The following is a 15132-nucleotide window of genomic DNA, read 5'->3' as shown; positions in this document are numbered from 1 at the left end:
GAGTGTCAGAGTTTTAGATCATCTTACGATAAGAAATGACATTTATAGCTGTTTTGATCAAACCTTCAAAATAACTTTATGCATTATCATATGAGTTAGTGGTCAGAGTATGTGTTGTTGTTTAGGTGTGGCAGCCATCACAAAATTCTGTGGTTCACAAGATATTTTGCTAACAAACAAGTTTATTCCAATAGTTAACAGCAAACCTTCAAACATAGATTTTGTGCAATGGGTCAGGACTCAGAGTACATCTTGGGAATGACTCTCAGGTACTACCACACCAAACTTTAGCTCAATGTCTGCAAAACTGACTGAGTTACGGCCATTTTTGTGTTTTCTAAAATTCCACACCTGTGGCGTCTATCTTAAAACGTGTCGACTCCAAAAGTCAATCAGTTGTAGATGTACATTCAATGATTATTTTATGAGTGGTTCATTAAAATCCGTTCTGTGGTTCATGAGATATTTTGCTAACAGACAGTCTAACACTGACAGACGCAGTCGGTGTTCCTCCTGGCCTGCAGGGGGCGCTGCAGCTTCCGTGTTTCCGTCCACTTCCGTCCCCACCATAACAGAACCGAGCCGGCGGCATGTTTTCCAGTCTGAAGGAGAAAGTTGGGCAGGTTCTGGTTCCAGGAGATGAGTTCGGTTTCGAAGCCGAGGACAGCATCTCTCTGACGGAGAGCGCGAAGCCGGAGCGGGTGGTGTGCGGCCCGGGGCTGCGGCGGAGCGGAGACCGGCTGGTGGTGAGCAAGAGCGGCGTGCTGAGGCACAAACCTCCGCACTGCTTCTGGATCGAGTCCCAGCAGAGGAGGGTGGGTACCGTCCAAACACACAGCCGAATTCCTCAGAGAACCGAACCGAACCGCACGAGCTGTTCCAGACGGTTCTGGAAGTTAATCCTGATTAAACAAACCAGCGTGAAAGTAAAATAATTGATTTATTGAATGTTGTCCGGAAGGACATAAACCTGACAGGAAGTTGGTTCAGTTCTGTTTCTGTAGCAAAAGAACAGAAACAAAATTTTATTTAAAAGCTGAACATGTTTAAAATAAACATCTGAAAGTAAAATCCTGCTGGTTCAGAGAGCTAAAATAAGGATTAAAGATGAACAAAGACATTTATGATAAAAAACAAGTACATTTTATCACATTCAGGTTTAACTGATGTTAAACAATAAAGTTTAACACCAGGTTAACTGTGTCTTCAGTATGTCTTCATCTCATCTGTCTATCTGTCCTACATTCTGTCCATCTGTCCTTTCTTCTGTCCTCAGTACATCCCAGCCAAAGGAGAGACAGTCATCGGTATCGTGACAGCTAAATCCGGAGACGTCTTCAAGGTGGACGTCGGCAGCAGCGAGCAGGCGTCTCTGTCCTACCTGGCATTTGAAGGCGCCACCAAGAGGAACCGACCCAACGTCCAGGTGAGACCGGAGGACAGGTGGACGTCCTGCAGGTTGTAGTCCAGCTCTGACAGGTTCTTTCTGTCTCGATGGTCAAATAATAAAAACAGTTTTAGAGTCTAAATCCAGGTTTCTGGGAACATCGGCTGAAGCCCCGCCCCCTCATGTGTCACCTGTGCAGGTGGGAGACCTGGTGTTTGCTCAGTTCATCATCGCCAACAAGGACATGGAGCCGGAGCTGGTGTGCATCGACGGGTCGGGCCGGGCCAACGGGATGGGCGTGTTTGGAGCAGGAGGTCTTCTCTTCAAGGTGTCTCTGGGCCTCGTCAGAAGGTACTGGAGAACTTTAACCTTTCACCTGTCCAGTTTCTGTTGATTGACAGCTCACTGAGCTGAGGCCCGGGTCACACGATCCCCTGACAGAACTATCACTATGAGCTCCTTTTTTTCAGGATCAGAACCAGTTTAAAGTGAAATAGGACCTGCAGATCTGGATGTTCTGGTCCAATATGTCGCTATGTTCACCTGTTTGTCCCTCACCTGCTGCCCCCACAGGTTACTGGCGCCCCACAGCGACATCCGGGCCGACCTGGACCGGCTGTTCCCCTGCGAGCTGGTGGTGGGACTGAACGGCCGGGTTTGGGTCCGGTCGTCCAGCACCCAGCAGACGCTGATCGTCGCCAACCTGCTGCAGAGCTGCGACACCATGACGGCGGCGCAGAGGCAGCAGCTGTTCAGGAAGGTGCAGCAGGGGGCGCTGTAGGCCCCGCCCTGACTCACCTGGACCCAGGTGCAACTCGGGAACATTCGGCAGGTCATTGATCGGACACGTGACGCTGATCAACAGCTGATCAGTGGTAATGAGACTGAACTTCCTGTTAATTAATCAATCTGAATAGTGTATCCTGCAGGGCAGACGCTGGGCTGTGATTGGCTGGGCCCTGAAGAGAAACAGCCAATCACAGCCCTGTTAGTTCCATCACTCATTCTCAGACACCTAATAATCAGTAATGATCAATACTAAACAGTATTTCATTTGTTTGATTGATCGAACAGTAAAGATCTGATGATGAAGACGAGTCACAACAGAATCCAGGACCAACCCGTGTGCCGGTTCTGGTTCTGTTGGGCGGAGCAGGAGTCACACAGACTGGTTGATTCTGTTGTTGTTCAGATGGAACATGTGACTCCACAAGAACCCCTAACTTTGCCGTAAATAAATTCAGGTTCTAAGTTTGGCGCCTTGCTTATTTTTATTGAGTTTTTAAAACGACAAACATGCAGATGAGTTCATCAGTATGAAGAGCTGCAGGAGGAGTCCCTGTGGAGACATGGTGTCCCTGTGGAGATGAAGTGTCCCTGTGGAGACAAGGTGGAGACGAGGTGTCCAGCTCTGGAAGGAACAGAACCCTCAGGGACAAACTGGGAACAGATCTGAGATGAGTACCACCAAACCCTCATCAGGGCTCAGGGACAGGAAGGAGCTGACAGCTTCCTGTCAGACAGGAAGTGGTCAGAGACTGATAAACAGGACACAGACTCTGTTCAGACTTTGGATTTATCAGGTTCCTGTAACCAGTTTAACTGGTCACTGGGTCACTTTAAGGCACGTCACAGGCGATTGTTTCACACAGTTTTGGTCTGAAGTTAAACAAACAACCAAGAAGAAGAAGAAAGAGGTTTGCTCCCAACATTCAGAAAACATTCACACTGATCAATGATCAATATGTCGTCAATAATCAGACGAGCTCGTCCAGCTGTCAGCTGATTCACAGGATCAATAAAGCCTTTGGTACCAACAGCTGCAATAAGGACACTTAAAACAAACAATCAATCATCAATTAACCACAATCGTCCTGATAATGAGCTGATCGATCAATCATCAGCTGACTGATCAGAAAACCTCAGGGTTACATTTGATTAGAAACATTGATCCCTGATCAGAACTGATTATCAACATCATACACAGACAGGATTCAGGTTAAACCGGGTCCAGAACTTCATCTGGATCCACAGGTTCTCAGATAAACCCGTTTCTTTGGTCTGGTTTCTGATCCAGTTTCTGATTCTGATCTGGTTCCGGGAACTGACCTGAACAGTATGAGCTGGTTGTTATGGGGGCGGAGCCATCATCAGATAACCAATCGCATCAAACTGGAGGAATCAGATCAGAATCGGGATTCAGCCAATCAGAGAGCTGGAGGCTCAGCCTGCTCAGACAGGATTGGTCGATTGTGACCGACTTAGAAACCAGGAAGCTGTGGTACCATCCAGACCAGGACCAGGTCTAACCTCACCGAGTCGATTACCCACATGCCCCACCAACATATTGACCCTGTAGGGTAACTTTCAAAATAAGAGTCTTGTTCAGAATGTGCTGCAGCAGCATCTGATTGGTTCCAGACAACCAATCAGAGATGAGTCCTCGAGGGCCCGCAGAAAAAAAAAAGTTCAGAGGGTGTAGGCTCGGAGAACCAGAACCACAACTTAAAGCTTCAAGTGTCAGTGTCAGCGTGTGGCCCCCGGGGGCCCCTCAGGGCTTCCCCACGTCCACGGTGATCTTGGTGTACAGGTCCAGTTTCTCGATGGTCACCAGCTTGTAGCTCAGAGAGTTGACGCCATCTTTGTTCATCGTCTCTCTGGTGTGAGCGATCCGGTCGAACCTGGAACCAACACAAACAGAACCATGACAATAGAACTTCAGGAATCAGAACGTGGCTCGGTGTCTGACGGGACGTTGGTACCTCTGAGGGTTCGGATCGTTCTGCTTGTCTCGGTTGTGTCTGATCATGCGGCACTTCCCCACCTCGCCGCTGGGCCTGGAGATGGTCATCCCTTTGGAGGAGAGCCTGAAACAGAACCACGATGGAGAACCGTGACCCACACTGAGGTTCTGAGGGTTCCTGGGCTCACAGGTCCACTTCCTGTCATTTTATAATCTCTGGACCTCATTTTTCTGCTTCAGTTTCCATCGTCTGACTGATTAACTGAAACTGCTGCAGGAAGTGGACCGGACTGCACACATCAGAGGGTTTGGCAGCGGTTCTAGGGTTGTGTATTGGTTCTGGGGTTTGTTAGCAGTTCTAGGGTTGTGTATTGGTTCTGGGGTTTGGCAGCGGTTCTTCGTTTGTGTGTTGGTTCTAGTGTTTGTTAGTGGTTCTTGGTTTGTGTGTTGGTTCTACTGTTTGTTAGCGGTTCTAGGGTTGTGGATTGGTTCTGGAGTTTGGCAGCGGTTCTAGGTGTGTATTGGTTCTGGGACCCTGCTGTGATCTACGGAGGGGTCTTGATATAAATCTGAGAAATAATGTAACCCTGATAACGTCCCGGTTCTTGAGGATGTTTAATCCTAGTTGACATGTCTGAACGTTAACAGAGGGTCTCTGCTGCCGGTCTTTTCTGGATCAGAATCTGAAAAGTTGGGGAACTTCTGGCTGCAGAGATCTGGGTCTGTGGCCACCAGGTGGCGCCAGATGACCCAAAGGGCTCAGACTGAAGAAACAAGACTCTTGTCTGGACTGTGACCTCTGACCTGATAAACACACTTCCTGCCTTTGCTGTCAGTGATGATGATGATGATGAGTGTGCGGTGTCAGGTGAGGCGTACCTGTTGAAGATGTCGTCGTCCTCTCCTCCCCAGCCCCAGTAGTTGTTGGGAAAGCCGTTGATCTTCAGGTATTGTTCTTTGCTCATCGACGAGACGCCTCCGAAGTACTGATTGTACGGTAACCTGCAGGAGGGCGGAGACTTTACAGTTCTGACAGAAAAGAAGGCAGAGTTTCCTGAAAGGAACTCTGACCCCTTTCAGTTCTGGGGTTTAAGGAAACAGGAAATAAAAGCATCATTCCATCTTTATCAGGTTCTGAAAGTATTCAAATCTAACCTGGCATGGACAACAACCCACAACAGACTCACAATGTTGTTATCTATGACTCCAGATCAGTTTTCAGGCTGATTCCGGATCAGTTTTCAGAGCTCATTCTGATGAGGACAGACGTGAGTTGTTTCAGACTGGCAGCGTTTTCCTGACAGGAAGCTGCAGCAGCTGTGTACTGCTGAAGGGGTAAACAGGAAGCAGGAAGTAAGAACCTTTGCTCGGGGTTCTGTTTCAGGGACCATCTTTTATCTGTGATGCCTCTGTCAGCACTTCCTCTTCCCCCTGAAAGCTGCTGACCTCAGGTCGATTTGTCTGAATGAGTAAGGTTAGAGGAGGGTTGTTTCCTCTGTGATGATTCTGCTGAAAACACGATCAATAAATGTCTTATTTCTCCATTCTAGAGGGTCGTCCACAGAATAAAAGCCTCCTTTAGAGTGTGGCTGTCTGCGGTTCAAACAAAGAACCAACCTACAGATGAAGGCAGCAGAACTGGACCACAGCTTCTGATCATCAGCTGTCAGACGGAGCAGCACACTCACCTGAAACCGAACTTGTCCATGGACACGGACAGGTGCCGCGGCTGGCTGAAGCACCTGTAGGTGTTTCTGTCGTCCATGGGGATGAGGTCCACGTCACTGAACACAAAGCAGTTGTAGTCGTACTCCTTCAGAGCCTCCATGTAGCCGATGTTCAGCAGCTTGGCCCGGTTAAAGGTCTCATCCCCGTCCTGACGTACACACAGGGTCAGAGGTCAGAGGTCAGGGTGAGGATCCGATCAGGTCAAGTTTATTTTTATAGCACTTTTCAGCAACAAGACGGTTCAAAGTGCTTTACAGCATGAAAACACAAAAATACAGTCATCATGAAAACACACAACAATACAACAAGTTCAACTTATCTAAAACATGAGCTGAGATAATCTAAATAAGACACAAAAGTACAAAATAAAACTTATCTAAAACAAGTCGTACTAAAGATAAACTGAGAAAAAACAAACTAAGATATAATTAAAGCTAACATAAACTGAACTAGGATTTAACAACCTCAGCTGAACAGACCAGAAATAATACAAGCAAACCAAGTGTCAGGGTATCAAAAAAATATCTAAAATACAGACTAAACTAAACTAAAATATAAAATAAGCTTAGCCACTTAGTTAGTGGCTAACACAAACTAAAATAAGTTTAAACAAGCAAAGGATAAAACTGACTGAGTCACACGAAAGTAAACTGAGGAAAAACCAAACTAAGATAAAATAAACTAACATAAACTAAAGTAGGATTTAATGACCTCAGCTGAACAGACTAAGATAAACTATAATGAACTAACCCTTTCCTAAAGCTAATCCAATTACGCTGATGAGGAGGAAAAATGGAGGGAGGGAGCAACATGTAGAAATGAGCGAGGGCGCCAGCGAAGAAATAAAGGTGAGGGACGGACACAGATACTGTCCCAGACAGGCCTGACAGGGAGGGAAGGTTTTATCAGCCGGCCTCAGGAGGGAAGGACGAAGAAAGACAAATAAAAAGCAGATTGCTTCTCTGAAATGGATCTAAAGTATAAAACCAAACTGAAGCAGAACCAGTTTTAGATTTTAACTTTATGTCACCATGTTTATGTTTTAACACCATCAACATCAGGAGGTTTTCTTTGAGCTCCTTGATCTGATCCACCTGATCTCACCTGGATGTCAGGATGCAGCAACATCTCAGCAGGATCAACACAGGATCGAGCTAAAAGCAGCAGCTGTGGGTTCTCAGGAGGTTTTTACTTCACTGCTTCAGAGGTACGGTTTGTCTGAGAAGCCTTTCACCTGTCAGCTCCTGCTCTGTCATGTGACCTACGTTTCAGACACAGACCACAGAGAGACAATGACTTCGCCGTCTCCTCTGGTTTCCGTGGCAACCAGGCAGCTTTACACAAAGAGATCTCAGGTTTCCAGGTGACCGACATTAAATTCTCAGGTGGGAGGTGTTGGTTTCCTCCCTCTGGGAGTTTGACGGTATGACTGCATCACCTGTGCAGGTGTGTTTGTGCTGCAGGTGTTGACTGATTAGTCCTTCAACACAGAGCCGCTGACAGGTTAATAAAGGTTAATCAAACAACATGCATTCTGAGGCTTAACGAGCAGGAACCGGGGCCACATTTCTTACCTTTACAGGTTTATGATGGTTTTATAATAAAGCTCTGATAAGACAGAGAGAACACGACGGAGGTCCTGTTTACACGACGCCCATCTCCTGGAGAAGTTAAAGATTTCCAGATGATGATGGAAAAAGTTACACGTTTCCACGGTGGTGCTGAGCTCACTGACCTCGCTGTAGTTCCCATGCCAGGCCACTAGTTGGCGCTGACACCAGTCTCTCCTACATGGAAACAGTTCTGCTCCATGTTGGAACAGGGTGAGGAACAAACAGCTCTCTGCTGTCCTGCTGCAGGTGCAGAACAGCTACTGACTGCAGCCTCTGAGGTGACAACGGGAGATTTCACTGCTTCCCCGGGTCTGAAAAGGTCCACTGAGACCTGGTTTTAGAAGGTTTCAGTGGAAACAGACGGCTGAACACCAACAGAAAAGTTCCAGTTTTGTGTAAACAGATCCTTAAACTGACGGCAGCTTCAGAACAGAACGAACTGGAAGTGACCCACTTCCTGTTTGTAGATCGAAGCAGTTAGTGAAGACTGAACCCACACCTGAGAGGTGAACTGATGAATAAGTTTACTCCTCTGAACTACCTGAACCTCGTCTCAAAGACAGCTGGTTCGATGAAGGCGCTTCTTGTGGTTTTTAGCAGGTTTTTCTCTTCATGCTTACAGAAAAAAAAGTGTTTTAGTGAATCTATAAATCAGCTGACTCCTGATTGATCAGAAGATCTGGACCTGCTGGTCAATACGTGCACTGTGCTCTGAAACTGTCCCAAAACAACGTGCACATCCCATCAGCCACTGAGGTCATCAGCTTAACTTTTACTGATCGAATTCAGCTTCAGATCCTGGTTGGTTCACCTGTTTCCCATTAAAGGATGGTTTAACGAGTCGGAGGTAAACTGGAGATTAAAACATCAACACCTGATAAGCAACGTGGCCTGAAGCGGCTGATTTGTCTGTTACCATGGTAACACTATGTTTAGATAACTCTTTCTCCTGGTCCGCAGCTCACCTGTCAGGTGTGTTCAGGAGGCAGAAACAGAAACAAGCAGCAGACAGAAACAAGAGAAGAAAGATGAATTACCAGAGCGGCCCCTCAGCCAACACCAAGCAGGGGGCGGGTCTCAGCAGCTCCTGCGACCACAGCCATTGGTCAGAAAGACCTGACATGCAGAGAGAGGGGGAGGGGCTAAACCAGAGGAGGATGAGGAGAAGGAAGCAGAAGAAGAACACCTGTGAGTTAAAGCAGCAGCAGCAGAAGAAGAAGAAGAAGAAGAGAGTTTAGAGTCACATCACGCCAGTAAACACACACGTGCTGAATTTGTGGTTAAGGTGTGACACGTTTCACCTGCATCAGTCTGTGACACTTCACCGAGTCACCTGAACCGGGCCGGATCAGAACCGAGAGCAGAATCAGGGCATATCAACCCGAACACAGAGTGAACAGAACCTCTGACCTCACTCCAAGTTCCTCCATGTCCTCTATCTCTGCATCCATGTCTCCTAACTTCCACATCTTCATCTTCATCATCTTCATTCTCCTGTAGTTGCTCCAACTCTGTCCATCAGTCTTGTTCTTAAAGACTGACACCAACACACTTCTCCTCCAATCCTCAGGGATTTTCTCCCTCTCAGAAATGTCCTTGAATCATGGAGTCAGAAACCTTCCTGCCATCTCTCTGAGACATTTCCATCCCTCCTCTGGTAGGTCATCAGGTCCACCTGCCTTCCTCTTCTTCAAAGCTTCATCCTTACTAACCTTTTCCACTTCCTGGTCCACAGTTTCTATGACCTCTACTCTTCTTTCCCTTTCATTCTCTTCATTCATCAGCTCCTCAAAGTTCCCCTTCCCTCCTCCCATCACTTTCTCCTCTCTTGTTAGAGCATTACCGTCTCTCCGTCTCTTGAACACATCTACCTTCCTCCTCTCTGCCTTTGCCTGTCATTGTTCCTACGTTTAGAGCTGCTACCCTCAGTCCTACACTCCTGACTTTCCCCGTTCTCCCTCTGTCTCCTGGCACGTTTCCCTGAACACCTGGAACCACAGATCAAAAACAACATCTGGAACCACAGGTAAAAAACGAAACAGCCCAGCTGCGTGACTTTTTAAAATAAATAAAATTCTTGCATCATAAGTTGTAAAACAGGTTGAACGTTGGGCCAGATCTCTCCCCAGTAAGTTCTGTTTTCCTTGTCTTTAAACCTCCTTTTTGTTGGTAAAAATGAGGTCATTTCATGTAGCGACAACAGTCCAGCCTGCTACCATCACAGACTGTGGAAATGTGCTGGTTTTCTTCCTACAATCACAACGTTCAGCTGTTACACAATTTCCTGTCCTACATTTCTTTGCTCTTATAAAGTAAAACCACTGGCCCCAAACTGACCAATCAAAGCTGCTTGATTTCACTCAAATAACAAATAAAACCTCCGAAAATCAGACAAGATCTTTAAGCCAGTGACCTCTTTACATATATGAGAAATGAGAACACACACAGACACACACCCTTGTGTTTCGCCGCAGAACAAGCTGTTCCAGGCTGCATACACACATTACAAAGCTTTACCAGGAAATTCCTGGTTTTACTACTAATATATGAAGACTGAACACGCCTTGAGCTAACAGCGACGCATACCTTCAGCAACACTGATGGACTCACACCTGAGTGCTAACAGCTAACCTGTTCAGATGATACACCTGAGTGCTAACAGCTAACAGGTTCAGATGATACACCTGAGTGCTAACAGCTAACAGGTTCAGATGATACACCTGAGTGCTAACAGCTAACAGGTTCAGATGATACACCTGAGTGCTAACAGCTAACCTGTTCAGATGATGTTTGAATGAATCCCTGTTAATAACAATTGTTGTTAAAACATAAAAATGTTCATTATGTAGAAATCCATCATGTTTAGCAGATATTTTAACTTTAAATGTGCAGAGCATTCCATGTTTGGTCACACGGTTCTTCAGTTAGTTTTGATTTCAGCTGAAAAAGTTTAAATTTTCCCAGAATGCAACTTTTTAGCGTTTCATTTTTTTATTTCTGACATCAGAGTAAATGTCATTAAAATATGAAAGCAGACATAAAAAGATGGAGACAACCACTGTCAGATTTCTGCTCCTTCCGGTCATGTGACCCCTGACTCTTTCTGTCAGGTGACCCCTGACTCTTCCCACCATGTGACCCCTGACTCTTTCTGTCAGGTGACCCCTGACTCTTCCCACCATGTGACCCCTGACTCTTTCTGTCAGGTGACCCCTGACTCTTCCCACCATGTGACCCCTGACTCTTTCTGTCAGGTGACCCCTGACTCTTCCCACCATGTGACCCCTGACTCTTTCTGTCAGGTGACCCCTGACTCTTCCCACCATGTGACCCCTGACTCTTTCTGTCAGGTGACCCCTGACTCTTCCCACCATGTGACCCCTGACTCTTTCTGTCAGGTGACCCCTGACTCTTCCCACCATGTGACCCCTGACTCTTTCTGTCAGGTGACCCCTGACTCTTCCCACCATGTGACCCCTGACTCTTTCTGTCAGGTGACCCCTGACTCTTCCCACCATGTGACCCCTGACTCTTTCTGTCAGGTGACCCCTGACTCTTCCCACCATGTGACCCCTGACTCTTCCTGTCAGGTGACCCCTGTTTGATGTGAGTGATGCAGAGATTTGCAGTAAAGAGACCAACATTCAGCTCTGTGGATCATACGCCATCAGTGACCCGACCCTGTCCCTCTGAGGTACCTGGTTGATGACGTAGACGCCGTAGTCCAGCTGCTGCCTCTGCAGGATGGGGTGCAGGTAGTACAGCCAAAACTTCAGGTGCTCGTCTCGCTTGCGGAACGGGATGATGAGAGCCACTTTCTGCAGCGCCTCGCAGTCTTTGGGTTTGAAGCGTCCGCCCGGCTGAACATTAGGGTTGTCCTTCTTTATCTGCTCCAGGCTCACGGGGACATTAAACTCCACCCTCAGAGGTCCCACTGAGGACACAAACAGCCACAGGTTAGAAACACACAACTGAGAGCTCCAGCCCCACCAAACAGACAAAACACAAGAGTTTCATAAACAGACCTTAAAGCCAGGGGTCAGGGGTCAGGGGTCGTCCTGTGGACAGACAGTCCAGCCCAGTTATCTGGAGCGGAGCGTTTAACACCAAACCCCACCTGTGACAGTAAGCCCCACCCCTCCTGTGACTGACTGAAACCTGACAGCATGCCTCAGGAAATGACTGAGAGGTCAGAGGGTGCGGTCTTCTGACCTTTGACCTCTTGTTGGAGTAAAAACAACTTGTCAGAACCAGAAGTCAAACAGCTCGTTAACTCATTACCTGGTTAGCTCTTTCCACCTGAGAGCTGCTGCTGCTGTTCTTTTGGTTTCTCTTCAGAACCTTTATCATACGTTCAGACAGTAAATGCTTAAAGGAAAGGTCATGTGACACCGCGGCTGCGTGCGGCGGTAGGTGGGTCTTAAAGTCCGATCCCTAGTGGGCAGACTCTGGTTCCAAAGTAACATGGCAGTTTCTGTTGAAAAGGTCCTGCTGCTTCAGTTCCTAACACCAAAACAAGGCAGGGACAGTTGGCTTGTACTTCAGCCTGTCTCCGTATTCCCAGCAGACAGGTGGAACAGGTGTGTTCTGTTGCTGCAGGAGGGAGCAATACAAACACGTTCCTGTCAACAGGAGCTTATTGAAGTCAGGCTTTCTCTGAGTTTTTCTGAAAATAGAATCCGAACCTCCTCTGAGGGTCTCTAAGAGGTGCTTCAGTTTAGTAAATTGATCAGCTAACTCCTGGTTGATCAGAGGTTGTTTGGACGGAAATTAACGTGGATTTTAGGAAGGAGGAAGTTCCAACCTGCAGCCGATTATCTGCCGTCCAGAAACACCTGCTGCTCATAACGTCCGTCACGTCAGCCACAGGGCCTCAGGTGTTTCAGGATTAAACATCTGATCAATATCAGATTATAGCCAATCAACCGTCCGATCAACGCCAGGTTAAACATCTGATCAAAGAGCTCATCAAAGTCTCACCAGAACCTGATCAACATGTAGTTGTGGGTCGGATCAAAGCCTACGGATCTCCTAACGGACCTGTGTCATGTGTTCCAGTGAAAGGTTCTAGAGAAGTGATGTTCTCCTGTTTGTTCTGTTGACACGTTATGGTGTTGCTGAAGTACTGTGTCGTGTTCCGGTGTAATGTTGCAGTGTAACGTTGTGTTGTTGTGTTTTGTTCCAGTGTTCCCTCAGCTGTTTGGGACTTTTTACATCAGATTCTGTAAATATTTAGAGTAACATTTGGTTTGATTTGTCCGTTTTAATCGACTTTTCCCACGTGGTCTTCAGACAGAAAACAGCTGGACTTGTTGTCTTGGTTCGGAAACTCATTTCGGGCCTCTCGGGTCCAACTTCAGTTTCTTCCAGAACCAACAACACAACTCCAGCTGCAGCTCTGAGGACCCTCAGGGGGTTTGGTTCTGGATCACGTGAGTGGACCCCTGGATCCGAACTCTAAACAAACATTAAGGTTCTGGTTCTGGTTCTACTGTCGGACGGGTCTTACCCAACAGAGGTGACGTGTCCGGGCATTTCTCCAGCTTCTTCTCCGGCTCCGGTGTAGCCTTCGGTTCGGGTCTGGACGTGATGGCCCTGGGGTTGTCCTGTTTGGGCCGGGTCGCATTCAGGTGGGACTGCGTCTTCTGGGCGAAGGACAGGCGGACGTCCATGGAGCGGACGTAGAAAACGACAGTGACGGAAATGTGGAGGAAGCAGAGCAGAACCACCAACTTGCAGGCTCGGTGGAGGAAGCCGAAGCTGACGGCGGAGTCAGCGGGCATCCTGACGGGCTCTGTTCCGGGAGCTGAACGACCGTGAACCCGCTGTCACACCGGCTCGGCGGGCGGTGAAGAGCAGCTCTTCCCTCCGGTTCCCCGCCCAGTAACCGTTATCTGGCCTCACGGTCCATGTTCGGTCCACTTCGGAGGAAATTCTGAAGCTTTCGTTTCAGCAGTTCGATGGAATTACCGGCAGTTTTCCGGAATAAAGGCGGATCAGAGCGGAGCCTAAGAGCTAGCAGAGTTAGCTCCAGAGTTAGCAGTTACCACCCAGGTTTACAAGAGGAAAAAGTTAAGAACTAATCCCTTCGGACCGGTGCCGGAACACAGAAACCTCCCCGAACTCGAGAAAGTTCTGATAAAGTGTCGGCAGGTCCGTTAAAAGACGCTTTTGGCTGACGTAAGACGCCGAGAAGACACCGACACGAAGTTTAGGGTCAGCGCTTCGGACCCAATCTGTCCGGGTGACGAAATGAAACACAACACCTCCGGTCTCTGCCTTTCAAAATAAAACCTGGAGGATTTACTCAAATATAAACTTATAAACTTTTGGTATTTATTTATTTATTTGGTAGGGACAATGTACATTAATTAACATTTTGTAAATGCGCCAGAATTAGCCAAAAGGCTCTTTTTCATCTGTTGTCCCTGGTCAAAACGGAATTTGTCTACACAATTTTATAAAATGATAATACAATAATAAATACATTACAGGGAATCACAACACAATTATAATTAAAAAAACTAATTAAAACTAAATTAATCAATTTTTTAACTTAATTAAATTAATTTGTTCAGTTTTACCTGGATCACTGCTTTCTTAAAAACAAACAAAAAACACCCATCTCTCTCTCTTTGTTCTACTTTCACTCCAAGCTCAGGTCCTCTACCAGAACCCTGGGATCTTCAGGGTTCTGTTCAGCTGTTCCTAGGACCGTCTTCTTCTGGACAGAGATCTCTGAGGTTGTTCCTGGGATCTTCCAGTTTGGGGGTCCGATGATCACTGGTACCACTGAGGCCTCGACTCTCCACAACTTCTCTGTTTCCTCTTTCAGCCCTCAGTGTTTCTCCAGCCTCTCCTGCTCCTTCGTCCTGATCTTTATATATATATTACTGTCAGTCTTCTCAGGAAGGAGTTTGTCAGCAGGTCACACTGTGGTTTGGTAACTTTTACCCACTTTTTCTTCCTAAACAGCTCCAAGTGTGTCAGACTGAGAGGGTATCTCTTTGTGCACAGCCATCTTCATGTCACCGCAGAGATTTAAAAAAAAAAATCAGAAATAGGTCAGATTTAGATCCAGGACAATCCAAAATTTAAACGTCTTTCTTGTAAACTGTTCTTCTGTTGATTTGGATGTAAGGTGTGCTCGGGGTTGTCATTTTGAAACATTAAATTCCTCTTCATCTTTCCAGCAGAACGAAATAAACAGCTATTTAAAACCTGTTATATTACCTGTAAACGTCAGTGCTTTTATTCTGAAGGTAAACACTTGACATTTCCGGGGTGTGTCCTCAAACTGAAACGGCTCTTGGAGTGGGGGGAGGGGCTTAGGTGAGTCAAACTTTGACGCAATGTTAAAAGATGACGAGTCAGTGGTTTCGCGTTTGATCAGCCGAGATTCAGACAAGTTAACTGCTGGAACAAGATTCAGAAAATACTTCCACTGCAGTAATAAAGTACTTCCACTGGAGTAATATAGTTCTAACACTGCAGTAATAAAGTACTTCCACTGGAGTAATATTGTTCTAACACTGCAGTAATAAAGTACTTCCACTGGAGTAATATAGTTCTAACACTGCAGTAATAAAGTACTTCCACTGGAGTAATATAGTTCTAACACTGCAGTAATAAAGTACTTCCACTGGAGTAATATAGTTCTA

At 46.7% G+C, this 15132-nt stretch overlaps 2 protein-coding genes across 2 annotated transcripts; one reads left to right on the top strand and one right to left on the bottom strand.

Annotated features, from left to right (window-relative positions):
- Positions 1-535: 535 nt before the first annotated feature.
- On the top strand, positions 536-3834 carry exosc3 (exosome component 3). The gene is made up of 4 exons (XM_017438062.3): positions 536-815; positions 1277-1426; positions 1587-1738; positions 1961-3834. Exons 1-4 carry the CDS (start codon positions 591-593, stop codon positions 2166-2168), a joined length of 735 nt encoding a protein of 244 aa, XP_017293551.1. The 5' UTR covers positions 536-590; the 3' UTR covers positions 2169-3834.
- b4galt1l (DP-Gal:betaGlcNAc beta 1,4- galactosyltransferase, polypeptide 1, like) lies at positions 2946-13712 on the bottom strand. Its single transcript, XM_017438061.3, has 6 exons — positions 12981-13712; positions 11170-11405; positions 5819-6006; positions 5010-5132; positions 4150-4254; positions 2946-4068 (listed from the first exon to the last, which is right to left on the bottom strand). Exons 1-6 carry the CDS (start codon positions 13252-13254, stop codon positions 3939-3941), a joined length of 1056 nt encoding a protein of 351 aa, XP_017293550.1. The 5' UTR covers positions 13255-13712; the 3' UTR covers positions 2946-3938.
- Positions 13713-15132: the final 1420 nt, after the last annotated feature.

The sequence above is a fragment of the Kryptolebias marmoratus genome, linkage group LG9 (genome assembly GCF_001649575.2).
Source record: "Kryptolebias marmoratus isolate JLee-2015 linkage group LG9, ASM164957v2, whole genome shotgun sequence".
Taxonomy (NCBI): Eukaryota; Metazoa; Chordata; class Actinopteri; order Cyprinodontiformes; family Rivulidae; genus Kryptolebias; species Kryptolebias marmoratus.
This window is presented reverse-complemented; position numbering and strand designations above follow the sequence as displayed.